Source organism: Phyllostomus discolor, chromosome 9, assembly GCF_004126475.2.
Source record: "Phyllostomus discolor isolate MPI-MPIP mPhyDis1 chromosome 9, mPhyDis1.pri.v3, whole genome shotgun sequence".
Classification (NCBI taxonomy): domain Eukaryota; kingdom Metazoa; phylum Chordata; class Mammalia; order Chiroptera; family Phyllostomidae; genus Phyllostomus; species Phyllostomus discolor.
The window spans coordinates 86,414,068-86,434,680 of NC_040911.2; the positions used below are offsets into that span (position 1 = coordinate 86,414,068).

The 20,613-nt window shown below is 36.5% G+C and overlaps 1 protein-coding gene across 5 annotated transcripts in view; it reads left to right on the top strand.

The window, feature by feature from the left end:
• ITCH (itchy E3 ubiquitin protein ligase) overlaps positions 1-20,613 on the top strand; it is a 110,874-nt gene that overhangs the window by 86,278 nt on the left and 3,983 nt on the right. For all 5 annotated transcript variants that reach the window (XM_028524837.2, XM_028524839.2, XM_028524838.2 and 2 more), the window contains 9 exons: positions 850-922; positions 1,743-1,814; positions 5,148-5,236; positions 5,953-6,112; positions 6,379-6,512; positions 6,800-6,940; positions 14,965-15,085; positions 15,515-15,619; positions 17,689-17,785. In XM_028524837.2, coding sequence (XP_028380638.1) covers positions 850-922; positions 1,743-1,814; positions 5,148-5,236; positions 5,953-6,112; positions 6,379-6,512; positions 6,800-6,940; positions 14,965-15,085; positions 15,515-15,619; positions 17,689-17,785 — 992 coding nt within the window. The remainder of the gene's footprint in view (positions 1-849; positions 923-1,742; positions 1,815-5,147; positions 5,237-5,952; positions 6,113-6,378; positions 6,513-6,799; positions 6,941-14,964; positions 15,086-15,514; positions 15,620-17,688; positions 17,786-20,613) is intronic.

The following is a 20,613-nucleotide window of genomic DNA, read 5'->3' on the forward strand; positions in this document are numbered from 1 at the left end:
CATGAGAGAATGTTACATTTTATCAGATACTTTTATTTGCATAAATACTGCTTAGGTAAATATCAAGAGTCTGATTTAAGGACAAAGGAGAAAATGGGTTTATGGAATAGACAACATTCTCAGACAGAATCTACTTTACCTAGTCCTGTTGGATTTGAGAAAATCTCACAACAATGGCTTTAAATTTTTCTTTCTTTTATTGATTCTAGAGACAGGGTGTAAGGGAGGGAGAAAAAGGGAGAGAAACATCGATGTGAGAGAGAGACATCAATTGGTTGCCTCTTGCATGAGCCCCAACTGAGAACCAAACCCACAACCCAAGCATGTGCCTGAACAAGACTTGAACCAGCAACTTTTTGGTTTGAGAGAAGACACCTAACCAACTGAACCACACTGGCCAAGGTCCCACAACAGTAGCTTTAAAAAGATGAAAATTTGCCCTGGCTGGTGTGGCTCAGTTGATTGAGTGCTGGCCTGTGGACCAAAGGGTTGCCAGGTCAGTTCCCAATCAGGGCACATGCCTGGGTTGTAGGCCAGATCAGAACCCCAGTAGGGGGTGCACAAGAGGCAACCACATATTGATGTTTCCCTCTCTTTCTCCCTCACCCTCTGTCTAAAAATAAATAAATAAAATCTTTAAAAATATAAAAGTAAAAAGATAAAAATTTATTCCTGACTTTTACTTAAAAATAGCTTTGGGAAGTAACAACTTTAAAAGGTAGTGTTAAGAGTATGTTGTGCTAGGGTGTTTTTGTATTTGACTGCTAAGTACTGGGGGGGGTATTTTGCTTTTCTTCAATATTTTATCTTGCAAACAGCTATTTATGTCATATTACCATTCTTCCTCAGAGACAATGGACCCCAGATAGCCTATGTACGGGACTTCAAGGCAAAGGTTCAGTATTTCCGGTTCTGGTGTCAGGTTAGTATTGGGACTATATTTCAGTACTCCCTTTGTTTTGTTTATGTTGTTTATATTACACAGCCAGTGATTGTCAAAATAATTCATAGAAAAACAGGTAAAATGAAAGCATTAGAATCTCCTATTTCAAGGCAAAAAAATAGATTTATCAGTTAGATAATTTGCCGCTTCTGTTGTCCAGAATAATAAATTTGAAACCATTTGAATAAGAAAACATTGTTATTCTCTTTCCACTATCCATTATGTTCAGATTGTAGAAATCCTCAAATGAGCTGAAACATTTTTTCTGATGTATAAATTATTACCATCCCCTTTCATATTAGCATTTGGTATATACGGGCATATATAACTTTAACAGATATGTATATATGGTTATATTCAGAGTATTTTTCTCAGATGTGATCAACTATTTCTGATGTATAAAATATTGAATTAATTTCATTATAGGTTTTAAATAAAATTAATGTACTATTCAAAATGTTACTATGATGCATATTTCTAAACTTCAGACTTATAATCAACTGGACAAGCAAGAAGAATCTGAATTAGTGTTTTGAAAATAAAATTAAATAAAGATTTGTCTCAGTAAGCTCTACACATGAGATCTTGTGTTCTTCTGTATTTTATATACCAAATGATCTGTAATTATCATAAAGGCTCACAAATGCATGGTTAAACATTATTGCATATAAGTTCATATTCAAAGTCTAGTTGTTTCTGTAAACAGAGGTAAAAGTAAATAAAACTTTATCCTTTTGGTTTTTTGATAGGCCATTTTAAATGGTAAGAGTTGACTTATAAAGTCACTTTTATGTTTCAGCAACTGGCCATGCCACAGCACATAAAGATTACAGTGACAAGAAAAACATTGTTTGAGGATTCCTTTCAGCAGGTACTATTTTTCTACTCAGTAGTTTGCTCCCTGGCTGCCAGCCCCAAATCATCTTTCGGTGTTGGCAATTTAAACAGTTTGGAATTTTTGAGTTGGAGTCCTTGAATTGTTAAATCTAATTTCATTGTCAGCTACTTTACTGCTTAAATTTAGGAACATGCAGGTAGTTCTGTGTGTGTGTGTGTTTTGTGTATGTGTGTGTTCTGTGTTTTTGAAATGTCAGAGTAACTGAAAGTAATTAATGAGTTTTAAGTTTCCATTTCTAAGCTTAGTATTTGATTTGAAATAGATATTTAAGTAAGAAAATAGGCTTTTGGTAGACAGAAGTGTGGAAATATCCATATGAATGTTATTGGATAGGTAGAAAGGATTGGGGGGAGACTATACAGTTTTTTATAGTTCTGTAATACTTGCATTTTTACAATAAGTGATACTCTTAATTAAAAATTTTTTTTGTAGGAAGGAAAGATATTGGTGACAATATCTAAAAATATGTTTTTAGAAGTTGTCTTTTTTTTTCTTCAGTTTTTCTCAAAACCTGAGTTAATTTATTATTTACCTTTGTTTTGCAACTTTATTTACTAACCTAATGCAACTGTTAAGTGACTTTGTTATAGGGAAGATTAAGTGACCAGTGGAAAAAATGTCTTAATATGAAGACATCCAGTTAGTCTTTGTTTTATGGCCAGATGTGGATGTGATTCTTTATTACAAGCTCCTTTGTAATTATCAAAGGGGCTTGGTAATAAAGCCCCTTTATTGTAATTACTGCTTCAAGAAGTGTCATACTGAATGCAAAAATTTAAAAAATTGTCTGAGATAGTTGAAAGTAGCTGTCTACTTCCTTTTGGAAACAGTTGTGTTCATTTCTTAATGGAACCTCAATTATTAACATTGAAAAGGAGAAATGCAGTTTGCATCCTGCTAAATAGGAGCAGATAGCTTTTTAGCAGCAGTACTCAACTAAGGCTGTTTAGAGAATTATGAGTCATTCCTTTGATATGATGTATATCTCCAAGGCCATTCCCTACTACATTTGTTACCTTTTTCTAATTTTCATTTTCATAACCACTGTGTAGTCACTGAGTATGCAGTTTCTGGTGGGCAGCCAGTTTCTTGGAACATAACTTGCCTATAGAAGTGCTGGAAAGATGCAAAACATGTTTAAATGTCTCTTTATCTTTTGACTTATGAAACCAGAGGATTTTGCAGAATGACAGACCAGATGGTGCTAAAACAGTTGCTTAAAGTTGTCATCTTGGATTTGACATTTAGCAATTAAATATGAAATTAAAATTTGAGAAATATTTGATTGCTTTGGAAGAATGACAAATCTGATAGCAAAATTAGCATCAGATTTTTTTCATAACTGTTGGATAAAGTTGTTTTGGGATAGTAAGTGTTTTTATTAGCATGGCACAGCTGCTTATCAGGGAAATTGCAGGACAAAAATTTTTTTCCTTTCGTATTAGGCATTTGTTAAAGGATATTTAGAGGTATTTTTTCCAGGGAAGAATGAATCCTCAGATATCAGGCACAGGGAAAAGAAACAACCAGAATTTCCAGGAGAGCAGTCTCAGATTTGGGGGAACAGTCTCAAGCGAGATCAGGGATAGCCCTCGGGTTTGGAGAGCAGCCATGAAGACAAAGAATAGCCAGAAGGAGAAGACAATAAAAGATATGTTTATTGATTTGAGAGAGAGAAAGATTCCCAGACTGGGAATCAAACCCACAACCTTTTAGTGTAGGGCAGGGGTGTCAGACTCATTTTTATCAGGGGCCACATCGCCATCTCAGTTGCCTTCAAAGGGCTAAATGTAATTGTAGGACTGTATAAATGTAACTACTCTTTAACTAGGGGCAAGGAGCTAGGTGCTGCCCCTGCCCCATAGAAACAAGGTGGAAGAGGGCTGGATTTGGCCCCGGGGCCTTGTGTTTGCCACCTGTGGTATAGGTGATGACAGCACTCCAACGAAGGAGCCAGAGCAACAATAAAAGATACTTTTTTTTTTAATTTTTATTTTTTAAAGATTTTATTTATTTATTTCTAGAGAGAGAAGGGAGGGAGGGGGGGGGGGGAGAGAGAGAGAGAGAGAGAGAGAGAGAGAGAGAGAGAGAGAGAGAGAGAGAGAGAGGGAGGGAGGGAGGGAGGGAAAGGGAGAGGGAGAGAGAAAGAGAAACATCAATGTGCGGTTGCTGGGGGTTATGGCCTGCAACCCAGGAATGTACCCTGGCTGGGAATCGAACCTGGGACACTTTGGTTCCCAGCCCGTGCTCAATCCACTGAGCTACGCCAGCCAGGGCAATAAAAGATACTTTTAACCTCTTTGTTTTTTCATTGTTATGTATCTAGCCTATAGTATTTATAGACTATTTGTCATAAACATGAAATAAGCATTGAATTTTTTTTATTACATCTTGGATTTTCTTGTTTGAGTGAGATATAAATATGAGTGGGAAAAAGAAGCCCTGGCATAAGTAAGTAAGTTACTGAGCCTCTCTGGGTATTTATTTTCTTATTTTTTTTTTACTTTAATTGTTGTTCAAGTATAGTTTTCTGCCTTTTATTCTCATCCCAGCCCATCCCCCACCTCTCTGGATATTTAAATGTGAGAGCTCATTCATATCATTTCATTAAATAGAGGCATTGTGTCAACTTCTCTCTCTTTAGTTCCTGTCATTTTTCTAAGGGTAATTAATATCTATAATGTTTTAGTGGCCCAATTTTTGGCAGATAAGTAGCTTTACAAAGAAGGAACCCAAATGACCTATTTATAATAGCTCAGTAAGGGTACTCACCTTCAAAGATAAAGATGATCTTATTAACCACTGTAGTGGGACACAAAATTTGAGTAATATTTCTAGGTACTTAAAAGTTTCTACTGAGAATGAGTTTCCAAAGTTAACTATATTCTCTCTGCAGCCACTGGTTCTTCATTTCCACGTTAGCCAGTTAGCTATTATGTGTACCTTTTTACTGTTAAACAACCCAGACTTAACCAAAACAGAACCAAAAAAAGCACCTGACCTTTGGCCAGGCCCATAATTACTCTGCTCTAAGCAAGTGAGAGAAGCAACTTTATGTCAGTATTAGACTTATTTACAAGAAAATTAATTTGTATAAAGTATGTAAGTACATAGATATGTATAATATAAAAATACTATGAAATGTTAATGTATTTTCTGTATGTGTGGTACTGATTAGACCACAGACACCATCCTTTGTCAAGTGGAATTTAAGTACTTAAAATGAAGGAGATTTCAAACCTGAAAGTGATAGAATGATGTTTCACCAACTCCTTTTACCAATATTTTTACTTTATTGTTTTGTAGATAATGAGCTTCAGTCCCCAAGATCTGCGAAGACGTTTGTGGGTGATTTTTCCAGGAGAAGAAGGTTTAGATTATGGAGGTGTAGCAAGGTAGTGATAGTATGAATATTCAGAACTTATAGTTTCTTTCCTTCAAAGATATCATTATACTTTGCTTGCAAGTATTATTTTCTCAAATCTTACATTTTAGGAAGATGAAATGTAGGAAGTTATTGTACCTTTATTCTGCAGCTATAGCATTTCAACATTAATTCAGAAGGTAACTAAGGTATTGCCAGTTGGTTTCTCCCACATTGCTCTGTGAAATTGGATTGTTTTTCATATCTGTCTAGGATTTAGAGAGCAGTGGTACTTGATGTGGATGACTGTAGGACTTATTAATAGATGGAATAACATTAGACTTATTTCAGCTGCTCTAATCACACGGGTCAATCAGTGAAGTTTCAACTTGACTATGTGTAGTATTTTATTGGTTCTAAGACTAACATTTTTATATTTTAACACCTCTGAAATTGGGATGTGTATCACAATTATAATTGGAAAAAAGTTTTAGTGGTTCATTAAATAATGGTGTCTTTAAAGTTGGTGGTATCATAGATTCTTTGAAATGTAATAATAAGTAGTGTATAAATATCATCTCTGTAAAATATATGTCAATTTGAACAGAAGCAGTAAAATCAACATGATAAATTAGGTAACTGTTGCCAGCTGAGGAGTGTAGATTTTTAATTTTGTACCAATGCCCTCTGATTTGTTGTTATGGTCACGTGCATGATTTTTCACCCAAAATTTTCTTTTCATTTCAGAGAATGGTTCTTTCTTTTGTCACATGAGGTGTTGAACCCAATGTATTGCCTGTTTGAATATGCAGGGAAGGACAACTACTGCTTGCAGATAAACCCCGCCTCTTATATCAATCCAGATCATCTGAAATATTTTCGTTTTATTGGCAGGTTTATTGCCATGGTAAGTACAGCTGGAGAACTGTGTTTACTTTGCTAGTTCAGCAGTACTAAAGCATTGTTTCTTTAACTTTCTCATTTGAAATTTTCTCGTCACTAAGACATTTCTAAGATTGGATTTGTTATATTTGCCCTTTTTCTAGAAAAAGGGGAGTATAATGGAATCATATATCAGGGGAGCTTTACTTTAATGAAGAACTCATCTAACATTCTGAAATACAATGAATGTTATAAAATTATCTTAAATGGTACTTGTTTTTTCTTTCATAGGCTCTGTTCCATGGGAAATTCATAGACACAGGTTTTTCTTTGCCATTCTACAAGCGCATCTTGAACAAACCAGTAGGACTCAAGGATTTAGAATCTATTGATCCAGAATTTTACAATTCACTCATCTGGGTTAAGTAAGTGTGTTTCCATTTATTTTGTCAAAATATAGTCTGTATGCTTTCATTATGGTGTTGATATGTAAACTGTAAGCATGGTCTGTGTTAAACGTTTTGTTATTCAACATGATAAATTTTATAGAAATATACCCAAGATCTTAGGCAAAATATGATGACTTTAGAACATAATTTTTTTAGTTTTCTTGTTATTTTGGTTTATAGTTATTTAAGAACATAGTCCTTTATTTAAAACCTTGTAAATAATTGAATTAGTATAACAAATAGTGTTAATTTCACTTGTGCAGAGAAAACAATATTGAAGAATGTGGTTTGGAAATGTATTTCTCCGTCGATAAAGAAATTTTAGGTGAAATCAAGAGTCATGATTTGAAACCAAATGGCGGCAATATTCTTGTAACAGAAGAAAATAAAGAGGAATATATCAGGTGAGAGAGAATGCTCCCTTTGACATAGTTGGTGGCCTTTCTGTTGGACTACAGCATGTTGATAATTGCCTAGTAATACTAGTGGACAATATGTTTAAAAATAATATTTGCCTACAAAGTAAAAACTAATTATGAGAACTGAACGTGTATTATTAAGGATATGAATGATTACTTTTTCTTCCTTGTAATGTTGAGAGAGGAACAAGGAAAGTGCTATGAGAAGTCTAAAGAAGATGATATCATTTCATCTAGTTGTAATCATGGAGCAAGTAGTTGATGGTACTTAAGTTGAGCCTTCAGTTGTGTAGATGTGAGAGCAAAAGTTTTGAGCAGAGAGGTGGAGGCTGGAAAGCACAAATCACAGACAGTAATAGGGAAGAATATCCATGGTGTGTGAGGTGCTGTTGGGCAGCTCAGGTTTGACATCCCGTTCTGCCATGCCCTGCATTTCAGAATCCAAAGAAAATGAAGACTCTTTAGAACAGAGGTGTCAAACTCATTCTCACCAGGGGCCACATGAGCCTTGTGATTGCCTTCAAAGGGCCAAATGTAATTTCAACTCCTTAACAGTTAAGGGGTGGTTACATTTATACAGTCATAAAATTATTTCAGCCCTTCGTAGGCCCTTTGTGTAGTGGTTGTTCATGAGTTTTATACCCTTTTTCTGGTATATTTTCAACTTAACCAGAATTTTGAAGATGTATGAAATGATAGGAAACAATTTTGGTTATAGAAAACTTTCACTTTTCTCCAAAAGTAGGAATTTTAATAGTAGAAAATACTGCTAGATCACTTTAAACAACCAATTCTGTTATCTGCTATGCCATGTAACATGTTGTTGAAAACAGTCTCAAATTTATGTGCAGATATTTTCATGGGGAATATTGTAAGGTCAGGTAAAATTTACAAGTAAAATGATGGTTTATAGTACATCCTCTCTTACTGTTTACATTGTTTCATACTTTTAGTCTCAAGAGTTTTTGATTCATTCACATATTCTCAACACCATTCAGGGTTAGATTTCATATATGTGCTTCTTCTGGCATTCCAGTTTCTGGGAATTTTGCCTGCTTTTTACTTTTTAAATATTAATATATTCACTCCAGCTTTCTTGTGAATAGTATTTGCATGGTATACCTTCCTTCATCTTTTACTTTCAGTCCTGTGTTTTTATATTTAAAATACTCATATGTTTCTTACCAGCAGCATGTTCTTGGGTCTTGCTGTTTTTATCCAGTCGGATAATCTTTACTTTTTTAAAGACGTATTTATTTATTTATTTAATTTTAGAGGGGAAGGGAGGGAGAAAGAGAGGGAGAGAAACATCAATGTGTGGTTGCCTCTCACGCGGCCCCCCCAGGGACTTGGCCTGCAACCCAGGCATGTGCCCTGACCAGGAATTGAACTGGCAACCCTTTGGTTCGCAGCCTGTGCTCAATCCACTGAGCTACACCAGCCAGGGTTGCCAGGGCTTATTTTTTAATTGCACTTTTTAGTACAGTTACATTTAGTTTTGTTATATATGATGGACTTAAGTCTGCCACCTTGTGATTTATTTTTCCCAGTTTCCTTTGTTCCTCCTTTTCTGCTTCTTTTGAGTTAATAGTGTAATTTTTACTTCTCTGTTTTAGTCTCTCCTTATTGGTTAACTATATCTTTCATTTTATAGTGGATGCTCTAATGATTATAAAAGTGTGAATTCTTATCACTTAGAATTAATATTCCATTAACATTAACATTATGTATAATAATGTAACATAATTAATAGCACACTATTTATACAGTGTAAGAGGCTCATGGTGGTATAATTTCATTTCTCTCCAGCCATTTGTGCTTATTGTTGTCATATTTTATTTCTTATGTTATAAACCCATAATACCTTATTATTAGCTTTGCTTTAAGCAATCAATAGATTTTTAAGGAAATTAAGAAAAACTAGTTTTTTATGTTTACTTACATTACCATTTCCGGTTCTCTTTATCTCTTCCCACAGAGCTATTTTTCCATATGGGATAATTTCCCTTCAACTTTAAAAGCTTTCTTTGCCATTTATCTTCTTGTGTACCGGTTGTCAGGTTTTGTGTTCAGGTTTTGCCTGAAACCGTATTTATGTTACCTTTAGTTTTAAAGGATATTTTGATTTTTTTTTGAGTACTTTCAATACAGTTTCCTTTTTTGAGCACTTTGAATAATGTCATTTCATTGTTGACAGCTATTGTTTTTGATATGAGCCATTGTATTACTGAATGATGTGGAGTTCTTTCCCTCGTGGTTTTTAAAAGATTTTCTCTTTAAATTAAGAAAGATGTTCTCTTTAATTTTGGTTTTAGCATTTTGACTCTGATATAATTGTGATTTCTTGTATGTATATTTATCCTGCTTGGCTTTTCTGACCTTGAATCTGCTAAGGATGCCATTTCAGTAGTCATGGAATATTTGGGGGCTTTATCTCTGCAGATGTTCCTTCTCCTTGATTCCCTCTCTATATAGTTCAGAGATGTCAGTTACATACATACTTATCCTTTGATATCATCCTGTGGTTCCCAGATGCTGTATATATATATTTTTTATCTTCTCTGTCCTTCAGTTTGGATCATTTTGCATTCACTTCTCTTAAGCTCATCCAATGAAATTTTTATTTTAGATGTTTTGTAATTTCCATTTGATTCTTTTACAAATTTCTCTGCTCAGAATCTTCACCTCTATTTTATCCATCTTTTGCTGTAAATTCTTTTAATATATGTTTAATAGCTTTTTCATTTTTTAATCCTCACCCAAGGATATGTTTATTGATTTTAGAAAGAGAGGAAGGGGGCAAGACAGACATCGATCAGTTGCTTCCCATAGGTATGTGTCCTGACTGGGGATTGAACCTGCAACCCCTTGGTGTACAGGACAATGCTCTAAGCAACTGAACCACTTGACTGGAGCTCTTCATATTGTTTATATGTATTTTGTCATCTTCTTAAAGAAGACCCTTTAACATTTCATGTAATACTGGTTTAGTGGTGATGAACTTGTTTAGTTGTTTGTTTGTTTGTTTGTTTTGTCTGGGAAAGTCTTTATCTGTCCTTTGAGTCTAAATGATAACTTTGCTGGATAGAGTATTCTTGGTTTGTAGGTGCTTGGTTTCCATCACTCTGAATTTTTCTTGTCACTCCCTTCTGGCCTACAAAGTTTCTGTTGAGAAATCAGCTGACAGTTTTATGGGAGTGCCTACATGAGTAACCAATTGCTTTTCTGTTGCTGATTTTAAGATTCTCTCTTTGTCTTTAACATTTTGCATTTTAATTATGATGAGTCTTAGTGTAGGCCTCCTTGGGTTTCTCTTATTTGGGACTTTTTGTGCTTCCTGTAATTGTATGTCTGTGTCCTTCACCAGGTATGAGAAGTTTTCTTTCTTTATTTTTTCAAATAGGTTTTCAGTTCCTTGCTCTCTTTCTCTCCTCCTTCCGCACCCCCACATGTGAATGTTAATATGCTTGAAAGTTGTCCCTGAGACTCCTTATACTATCCTCATGTTTTTTATTCCTTTTTCCCCCCTGCTCTCATTGGATGTTTTATGCTTCCTTATATTCCACATTGCTGTGTTGATTTTTGGCTTCATCTCTTAGACTCTTTATTCCCTGTAATGGATTCTTCTGACCAGTTACTCTTTATGGTTTCCATGTCCTTTTTTATGCTCTTAAAGTTCTAAATTTGTCTACTCTTCCCCTAAGTTCATTGAGTATCCTTATCACCAGTGTTTTGAACTCTGCATCTAGTAGATTGCTTGTCATCATTTTGTTCTGTTCTTTAATTTGGGACATGTTTCTTTGTTTCCTCATTTTGGCAGCCTCCATGTGTTTGTTTCTATGTATTAGGTAAAACTGCTATATCTGCAGGCTTAGCAGAGTAGCCTAATATGTAGGTGTCCTGTGACATAGCCTTCTCATTCACCAGAGCTGCACATTCCAGGTGTGCCCCGCATCCCCTTTCTTGCCCCATGTAGGCTGTGTACACCCTCCTGTTATGGTTGAGACTTGATTGTTGTCGGCACACCATTGGGAGGGATTTACCCCCAGGCCAGTGGGCTGTAAGGACTGGTTGTAACAAGTCAGCTGTGCAGAGGCCCACCTCATGAAGCAGGACTTACTTCAGCAGAGCTCTGGTGCCCTTTGAGTATGTCGTTTGTGGAGTGGTTGGGTAGTGCTTCAATGTGATCTGAGCTATTCACTGAGTGCACTGGCTCTGGGGCCTCCTGGGAGGTATAGGCCAGGATCAGCTACCACCTGTGTTCTGTCTGGGGCTACTTGGCAGGAGCTACAGAGTGATCTGAAGATGGCTGCTACTTGTGCTGAGCCTGGAGGTGCCTAGGAGAGGCCAGACTGTGACCAAAGGCTGGCTGTTACTAGTTCCAGTTAACAAGAGGTACAAGGTATTACTCTGAGGCCAGATACTGCTTGTTTGGTAGATTTTAGAAAAGTCTGAAGCATGGGCCAAGAAAAGTCGTTTGTATAGAAAAGCCACTGGAACTGGCTTGGGTGGGCTCACAATTTGGGTGGGGCAGGGTCTGAGGGAATGACCAGGTCAGGGCACAGTGATAGCCCAGTTGATGGAGACTCAGATGTGGTGCCCACCTCCCAGCATTTCTGTCTGGCAGAAAGCTGCCCCTCTAGCTCTTACCCTGATGAACTGATAGTTCAGTTCCTTCCTGTTTGTCCCTGGTGCCTTTCAAGCTGCTACTCTAGTACTCGAACTCAGAGGAAGTGAGTCTGAATAAGTCCATGTACAGGTCGTTTAAGAGGAACTTCCTGGAACAGCAGAAGCCCTCCATCTCACTGAGCCACCCCAATCCCCCTGGTTCTTACAGCCAGAATAAGGGGACTTCTCTTCCTGGCACTGGGACCCCCTGTTGCTCACAGGAGACCTACGCAGTTGAGATATCCTTCTGGGTTTTTATCTGTCACACATCAGTGTGGAATCAGCCCATTTCACTTCTGTGCCCCTCCTGTAAGTCTCAGTGTGGCTTCTTGTTTGGTTCTAAACGATGGTCGTATAGTTTGGTTGTAATTCTGATGTGGTTGTGAGAGGATGTGAGTCCTGCCTTAACCTATACCGCCATCTTGACTGGAGCTCTGTAGCCATTTTTTATTGTGGCTGATACTTGGTAGTTACTCTGGGTTATTTTTTCTTCCTTTGTAAAAACATTGAGTTTTGTTTTGACAGGCAGTGAAATTAAAGGCAGATCACATTGATCCTGTGGAAGTCAGTTAGAGTTGGTCTATTTCCATTTTGCTTTTGATCCTAAAACATAGCCTTTATTCCCAGAATATGGTCTTTGCTCCTTACAGTGGAAAACCAACCCAAGGTGTTTACCATGTAATTTTGTGAAATACGAACACTTAAATTCTGTCTCTTTAGCATTAAGTAGCTGCTGAAATTTCTGCTTGGGTCTTTGGCTGGCTTACTACTTTGCATGGGATTCCTTGGAGTCGCACCATTTTATACATATGTATTTAGGAGTCAACTAAGATTTTTTTAAAAAGATTTTTATTTATTTATTTTTAGAGAGAAGGAAAGAGAGGGAGAAAGAGAGAGAAACATGGATGTGTGAGAGATACAGTAGCTTCTTGCATACCCCCTACTGGGGGCCTGGCCCACAACCCAGGCATGTACCCTGACTGGGAATCAAGCCCACAACTTCCTGGTTTGCAGTCCAGTGGTCAATCCACTGAGCCATACCAGCTGGGGCTCGGCCAAGGATTTCAAGTATGTTTCTTCTATACAGATTTGGGAACTCCCTCTCTGTCTTCTTTCTTCCTGGGATATTCCCATAGTGCCTTTGGCAGCTTCAAGCTCCCAACGTCATGTTACCTCTGTAATATGTAAGACTATTGCCTCTGTGCTCTGTGTAAACTGGGAAGTGCCCTTAGGGAAAAAGCCCATTAAATGTGGATCTGCTCCAGTGTCCCAACTCCTTTAAGAATCTCATCCCCAACAATTAATTGCTGCCTACCTTTGACTTTTCTCTGATAACTTCAAACATCTTTATATAATTTTTCTAGTTTTTTTAAAAGAATTATTTCTTTATTTTTTAGACAGAAAGGGCGAGAGAAAGGGAAAGAAACATCAATAGCCCTGGCTGGCATAGCTCAGTGGATTGAGCACGGGCTGTGAACCAAAGCATTGCAGGTTCGATTCCCAGTCAGGGCACATGCCTGGGTTGCAGGCCACAGCCCCCAGCAACCACACATTGATGTTTCTCTCTCACTCTTTCTCCCTCCCTTCCCTCTCTAAAAATAAATAAATAAAAAATCTTAAAAAAAAAGAAAAGAAAGAAGAAAGATAGAGAAAGATAGATCTACATGTGGTTGCCTCTTATACACCCTCCACCAGGCACCTGGCCTGCAACCCAGGCATGTGCCCTGACTGGGAATCGAACTGGCGATCCTTTGGTTCGCAAGCCAGTGTTCAGTCCACTAAGCCACACCAGCCAGGGCTGTTTTTCTAGTTTATTATTGTAATTACCAAGAGGATTAGTCTACTACAACCTGCGCTGCCATTTTCAAAAATTTCAGAGTTCTCGGTAAACTTTAGAACTTTAGTTGCCTTAAGTTGTCATTAAATAATCACATTTGTTTGTTCATTAAATTTTTAAAAAGTATTTTGTAATAAAATAGAAAAAAGTTTATATTTGTTGTGATTTTAACTTTGTTCTATGTCTTAGCTATGTAACTGTATATGAAGATTAGAAGGAAGTAGAAGTTGTAATTTACAATATTTAGTAGAGGACAATTTCCTTTAAAATATTTTCATTGAAAAAATGCAAGGTGAAACCTATAATTTAAAAGAAGCTTAAGAGACTTGTAATGCATGAACTTTCTTTAAAAAAAAAAAAAAAAAGATTTGCCCTGGCTGGTGTAGCTCAGTGGATTGAGCGCGGGCCTACGAACCAAAGCATCATAGGTTCGATTCCCAGTCAGGGCACGTGCCTGGGTTGCAGGCCATGACCCCCAGCAACTGCACATTGATGTTTCTCTCTCTCTCTTCCTCCCTCCCTTCCCTCTCTAAAAATAAATATTTATTTATTTATAGAGAAAAGGAGGGAGAAAGAGAGGAACATTAATGTGTGGTCGCTTCTCATGTACTCCCAACTGGAGACCTGGCCCGTAACCCAGGCATGTGCCTTGACTGGGAATTGAACCAGCAACTCTTTAGTTTGCAGGCCAGCCCTCAGTCCACTGAGCCACACCAGCCAGGGCACAATGTTTGAACTTTCTTACAATTCTGATTTAAGCAATATATTTTTTAAAATCAGTCATTCAGGCCCTGGCTGGCGTAGCTCAGTGGATTGAGCGCGGGCTGGGAACCAAAGTGTCCCAGGTTCGATTCCCAGCCAGGGTACATTCCTGGGTTGCAGGCCATAACCCCCAGCAACCGCACATTGATGTTTCTCTCTCTCTCTCTCTCTCTCCCTCCCTCCCTTCCCTCTCTAAAAATAAATAAATAAAATCTTTAAAAAAAAAAATCAGTCATTCAGTGGAATTTAAGAACTGAGTATTTGATATAAAGTAATTATTCACTTTTTTGTATGATAATAGAATTGTTATATTTTTTAAAAGAGACCTCATCTTATAGAGATACATACTAAAATAATAATTATGTTTAAAATGAAGTTATATCTCAAGTATGAGTAAGGGACATAATGAAGTAAGATTGGTATTGTATGGAAGCTGGGATATCTATGAGGTTTCTTATATTTTTTTATTGAATTGAGAGAGAGAAACAGAAATATTGATTCATTGTTCCTTTTATTTATGCATTCATTGGTTGATTCTTGTATGTGCCCTGAGTAGGAATCAAACCTGCAACCCTAGTGTATAAAGACAACACTCAGCCAACTGAACTACCCAGCTGTGGCCTATATTCTTTTGTATGTGAAGTTTTTCCTAATAGTAAAGTTTTAAAAATTTATTTTTGTACTCAGAATTTAAACATAAAGTTTAAACTTCCTGATAGCTTTTTTTATATTTATTTACTAGAATGGTAGCTGAATGGAGGTTGTCCCGAGGTGTTGAAGAACAGACACAAGCTTTCTTTGAGGGTTTTAATGAAATTCTCCCCCAGCAGTATTTGCAGTACTTTGATGCAAAGGAGTTAGAGGTAATGAGTTTTTCTTCTTTCCTCTGTAACGTGCTAATAAATAATGCCTTCAGTTACCTGCTTTCAGCTCACTTCCCTATCTCTCCAGTGGCAATATTATTTTTTATGCAGGCAGGATGTTTTGAAGCATCCCCTGTGGTTTAAATGTCCATAACTTACCCAAATATATCAAAGTATTACTGTCAGAACGTCTCTACAATGAATAACTCATTTACCTTAATCTGCGTACATATGACACTATACTTTGGAAACTCAGCCTTCAGAAGTATTGTAGATACAATTCTGGATACGCAGTTTACAAGCCAAAGCCTCCTTATTAATTTGTTTTTGAAATTGTTTAATATTAGTCCTTTCTTATCTATGTCTAGTATTATTATATAGATTATACAATTACCTATAGAAATCATTTGTTTTTTTTCATCCCTAAAGGTCCTTTTATGTGGAATGCAAGAGATTGATTTGAATGACTGGCAAAGACATGCCATCTACCGTCATTACACTAGGACAAGCAAGCAGATCATGTGGTTTTGGCAGGTTTGTCTCAGTTTTACTTTTATTGACAAGCACACCATAATTAAAACACATTTCTTTTTACCATATATGAAAATAAATCACAGAAAAAATGTAGCAATATGTTCCGACTCTTTATTCCATCCCATGCATTATAATAAATGAATACAGATTATAGCAGCATCTTTTTAAGATTAGTAAGTGGCACACACTTGCACCTTTGCCCAGGGTATAAAATAACTCCAGATGTTAAGATTCTCCTGCATTTAATCTAAATGCTTTGAAATTTTATAGAATGGAAGGATGGTTTTCATCATTCATACCTCATTAAGAATTACATAATGTTAAGCAAGCAGACTTAACGAAGAGACTTGATTTGGAATCATAATGGTGTCTTCTTCAAAAAACGTCTGCTGTAGTACATGACAAGATTTTCAGTATCACTAATCATTAGGGAAGTGCAAATCAAAATCACAGTGAGATACTATTTAATACCCATTATAATGCCTATTACCAAAAATAATCATTATCATCATCCTTAGTGAGGATGTGGAGAAATTGGAATTCCCCTGTATTTACTGGGAATATAAAATGGTGTACCACTGTGGAAAACAGTTTGGTAGTTTCTCAAAAAGTTAAACATAGAATTAACATGATCCAGCAATTCTAATCCTAGGGTATACCCAAAAGAATTGAAAGCAGGGACTCAGTCTATGTTCATAACAGCATTAATCACATAGTCAAAAGATGAAAGCAATCTAAGTATCCATCAAGAGATGAGTGGATAAACAAGATGTGACATGTATAATACGTACAATGGAATATTATCCAACCTTGAAAGGAAATTCTGGCATAGGCTACAACATGGATAAACCTTGAGGATATTATGCTAAGTGAAATAAGCCAGCCACTAAAGGACAATTATTGTATGATTCCACTTATATGAGGTATCTAGAACAGGCAAATTCATAGAAACAGAAAATAGAATAGCGGCCACCAGGGGCTGGGGAGAAGGAACAGTGGGGAGATAACTTTAATGCACTCAGAGTTTTTGTTTGGGATGATAAGAAAGTTCTGGAATTAGTGGTGATAGTTATACAACAGATTTAATGTACTTAATGCCATTGAATTATATACTTAAAATGTTAAGTATGTTATATACATTGTATCATAATAAACATTTTTAAATTTATATTGCTGCTGTTCTTTTAAATTCATAAGAAAGATGAACTGAAGTTCTGTAACAGATCAGATTAGCATTTAAAAATACATGACAGTAGTACGATAGGAGAAAAATTATTCTTTACCAAAAAAATTTGGCTGCACCAAAATACTTATGCTATAGGCTAAAAAGCATTCTCCAGAAACCTAATGTTTTTTGTTTTTTTTTTTAAGATTTTACTTATTTATTTTTAGAGAGGGGGAAGGAAGGGAGAAAGAGATGGAGAGAAACATCAAGGTGTGGCTGCCTCTCAAGTGTCCCCTACTGGGAACCTGGCCCACAACCCAGTCATGTGCCCTGACTGGAAGTCAAACTGGCAACCCTTTGGTTTGCAGGCCTGCACTCAATCCACTGAGCTACACCAGCCAGGGCCAGAAACCTAATGTTTTGAGTCAGAATTATTATACAGGAGTTAAAAGCCACATAATTCTGGCAACACTTAGCTTATTAGGGTATATCTGGATCAGAATTCTGTGAGTTTGATTTCATCTGTTCATAAAACCAAAAGCCTGCATGGCCTCAAGCTGTGTCCTATGTAATGACATGAGTCTTCTATAGGATAAGCATATCTGGGGTAGGGGAAAGAGGGGCTGCCCTAGAAGAACTGATCTTGAGACTATGAGTAGGGAGCCCTTGGGCCCAGGACACCCTCTTTTTCTGTCTCCCTATAAGGATGTGGTCTTAAGATTTACATAAGGGAAGGTTGGTGGGACTTTGACAACCATGGAGAAGCTCCTCCATCCACAGTGGGTACAGTCATTAGTGCATCTGACACTGGGAGTTCGTTTAAGATTTTAAATAATTGTTTTTCTTGTCTAGTATGCTAAATATAACATATGACCTATATATCCCTTTAAATGTGCTTTAACAGTTTGTTAAAGAAATCGATAATGAGAAGAGAATGAGACTTCTACAGTTTGTTACTGGAACCTGCCGATTACCAGTTGGAGGATTTGCTGACCTCATGGGTATGTGTATAGGATTACTTCTCCTGCACAGAAAATGGTTTATCACACTGCTATTACATCAATGTAATGGCATCTGGCAATTCTAATCCTAGGGTATACCCAAAAGAATTGAAAGCAGGGACTCAGCCTGTGTTCATATCAACATGTTATACATACTTATCAGAAATAACAAAGATAAGTGTAGCCATTTTCTTAAATAGCCATAGTTAACCTAGGTTTGCATAAACTTTTAAACACTTTGTACTCTTTACCCCTAGAAATTTTAATCCCTTAGACTATACCCCACATTTTAACTCAGTAGGATAGTAGTCTTATATTTGTAAATCCATTTCTCCATTGAGTCATTTGGCAAACATTTTTGTGTCTCCTCTGAGGCACTATTGGTTGTATTATACTATATTTTAATGATGTTTTTACCACTCTAACCTCTTATACCTGGAGCTTCTTAAGATATAGATCCATATCTTCACCTTTTTATTTCTGACACCTAGCATAATGCTTATCACATAGTACCAGATTGAAGTGCATTGTTTTGAAATGAATGATTATGAAAATATTTTGCGACTAAATAATAAATTCAAGTCTTCCTTTAACACCAATATTATGTCAACTAACATAGGAGGATACAGGGGAAATTGTGATCCCTAAGCCTGCTTCAGCTAAAACAAAGAGTCAGAATAAAAAGAACTAGGCAATTTTGGACAAAGTGTGACACCAATTTCAGTGTCTTTAAAAGGCAGACCAAAAGAATTTGGACATTACTCTGAGAGTATTATAAGCTATGGAAACTTTTTGAAAAGAGGAACACTTGCTGAAGCTGCATTTTAGGAAGGTTTGACGGCAAGGCATAGTATGCATCAAAAGGTAGGGAGAGCCTGGAGATAGAAAGAAATTATTGGAGCAGTGACGAGAATCTGATCTTAGGAGATGAAAGTAGAGATGGAAAAGAGTGGATAAATGCTAAAGAAATTCCAAAGGTAGAAACAGTACTTGATTAAATGATAAGATAAGAAGGAAGAATGTTGAAGGTAATGTTATGAAATCTGGAAAAATTGAGAAGTTGTGACATGTAATGAACATGATTTGGAGGTATTGGGGGAGGATAATGAGTTGCTTAAAATCTGCTGAGTTCAAGGTGACTGCCAGACAACCAAGTAGAAAATAGCCAGGACGCAGGGAGTAATTTTACAGCTGTTACTAAAGTATGACTTCAGAGATAAGAGTAGAGAGGGGAAGTAGAGCCTTATATTTGAAACTGTGAGAATGGGCTTATGCAAAAAGAGAATCGAGGGTTGATGCTTAAAACATCTGTATTTAGGTAGGGATGAGACTAATAGCTTAGAGGCAGACTTAAAGGGGAGGCCTCAGAGTAAAGAAGAGAAATATTCTAATTTCTCAGAAGGAATAGAGAAGAGAAGTATTTAATCCAGTGCTAGAGAGAGTATGATTTCTAAATAAGTTATTAGAGAGGGGCACCTTTGAGAATGCTCTCTAGTTTGAAAAAGAGAAAACATGTTGGGGGTTAGGAATAGTGACCAAAATGAGGGGGAGAAATGGTACAAGATTCTCACTATAAACTGGAAATCTGATTATTCGAGATGATAACTAGATCTGCTCTTGGGAATATTTGGGGTTGGGTGGTGCTGTCTAAAACAACACAGAAGGCCACCTGTGGAAGGCAGAGACAGCAAGACCGTGGTTCATAGAATTTTAGAAGCCGTCTGATTTAACCTTCCACCCAGTGTAGGATAAAGTTGTAAGAGTGATATACATAATAATTTAATTTGGTGGTGCTTGAACTTACCAGATCTACCATTCCATTTTTGTAACAATATTTATAATCTCCTCTTTAATACTCTGGAATGAAATTGGTAGATGTGAAATAACATATCTTTTATTTCACCAAAAATACATGTACATAACAGTAACTGTAATATAAAGGGGAAATTTTTAAGACATAATTTATAATAAAATAATATTTATTTCAATACATGTATATTTGGGAACAGCTATGTTAGAAGATACAAATAAGTAGTCAGATACTTGTTTATGCTTAAGAAAAGGTTTGAGTTTAAGGGAAGATCAGAAGCCCCTCTGTATAAGAAGCACTGGAATATGGAAGAACAGATAGAAAAGGTAAGAAAAATAGACTTAAATAAATATCATAAGAAAAAGTGGGAAATAACCTGAATGAAGTAGGGATAATATACCTGCCAGAATTAATTATAAATAATCAAAGTAGAGAAAAATAAGGTAGATCTCAAACTGTAGTGTCTGGCCCTCCCCAGATAGCTCAGTTTGGTTGGAACATCATCCTGTGCACCATAAGATTGTGGGTTTGATTCCCGGCTGCGGCACAGACCTAGGACTTGGGTTCAGCCCCCAGTTGGGGTCCATACAGGAAGCAACCGATTGATGTTTCTCCCTCTCCCTCCCTCTCTCTTTTTCTCTCTCACCCATCTCCCTTCCCCCTCTTTAAAACCGATAAAAACATATCTTCGGTTGAGGATTTTTTTTAAGCGTAGTGTCTATCATGAAATTACACTACAGTCCAAGGCTCTGATATGTAAAAAGGCCTCAGAGTCCATATCATTTGGAAGTTTAAATAGGTTGAAAATAGGAACGTAAGTGCAAGTGTCTACATAGAAGTGTCCTAGTTTAAGGAGAGTATCAGAGTAAGAGTGAAAATAACAGGTAACCTAAACATAATTGCAATATATAATGTTTACAACTTGATGTCTTACCATTCCATATTAATTAGCATTATTAAATGAAACTTTTCCATCCATGTAATTAGAAATGTTGTAATATGTTGATAGAATGTACAG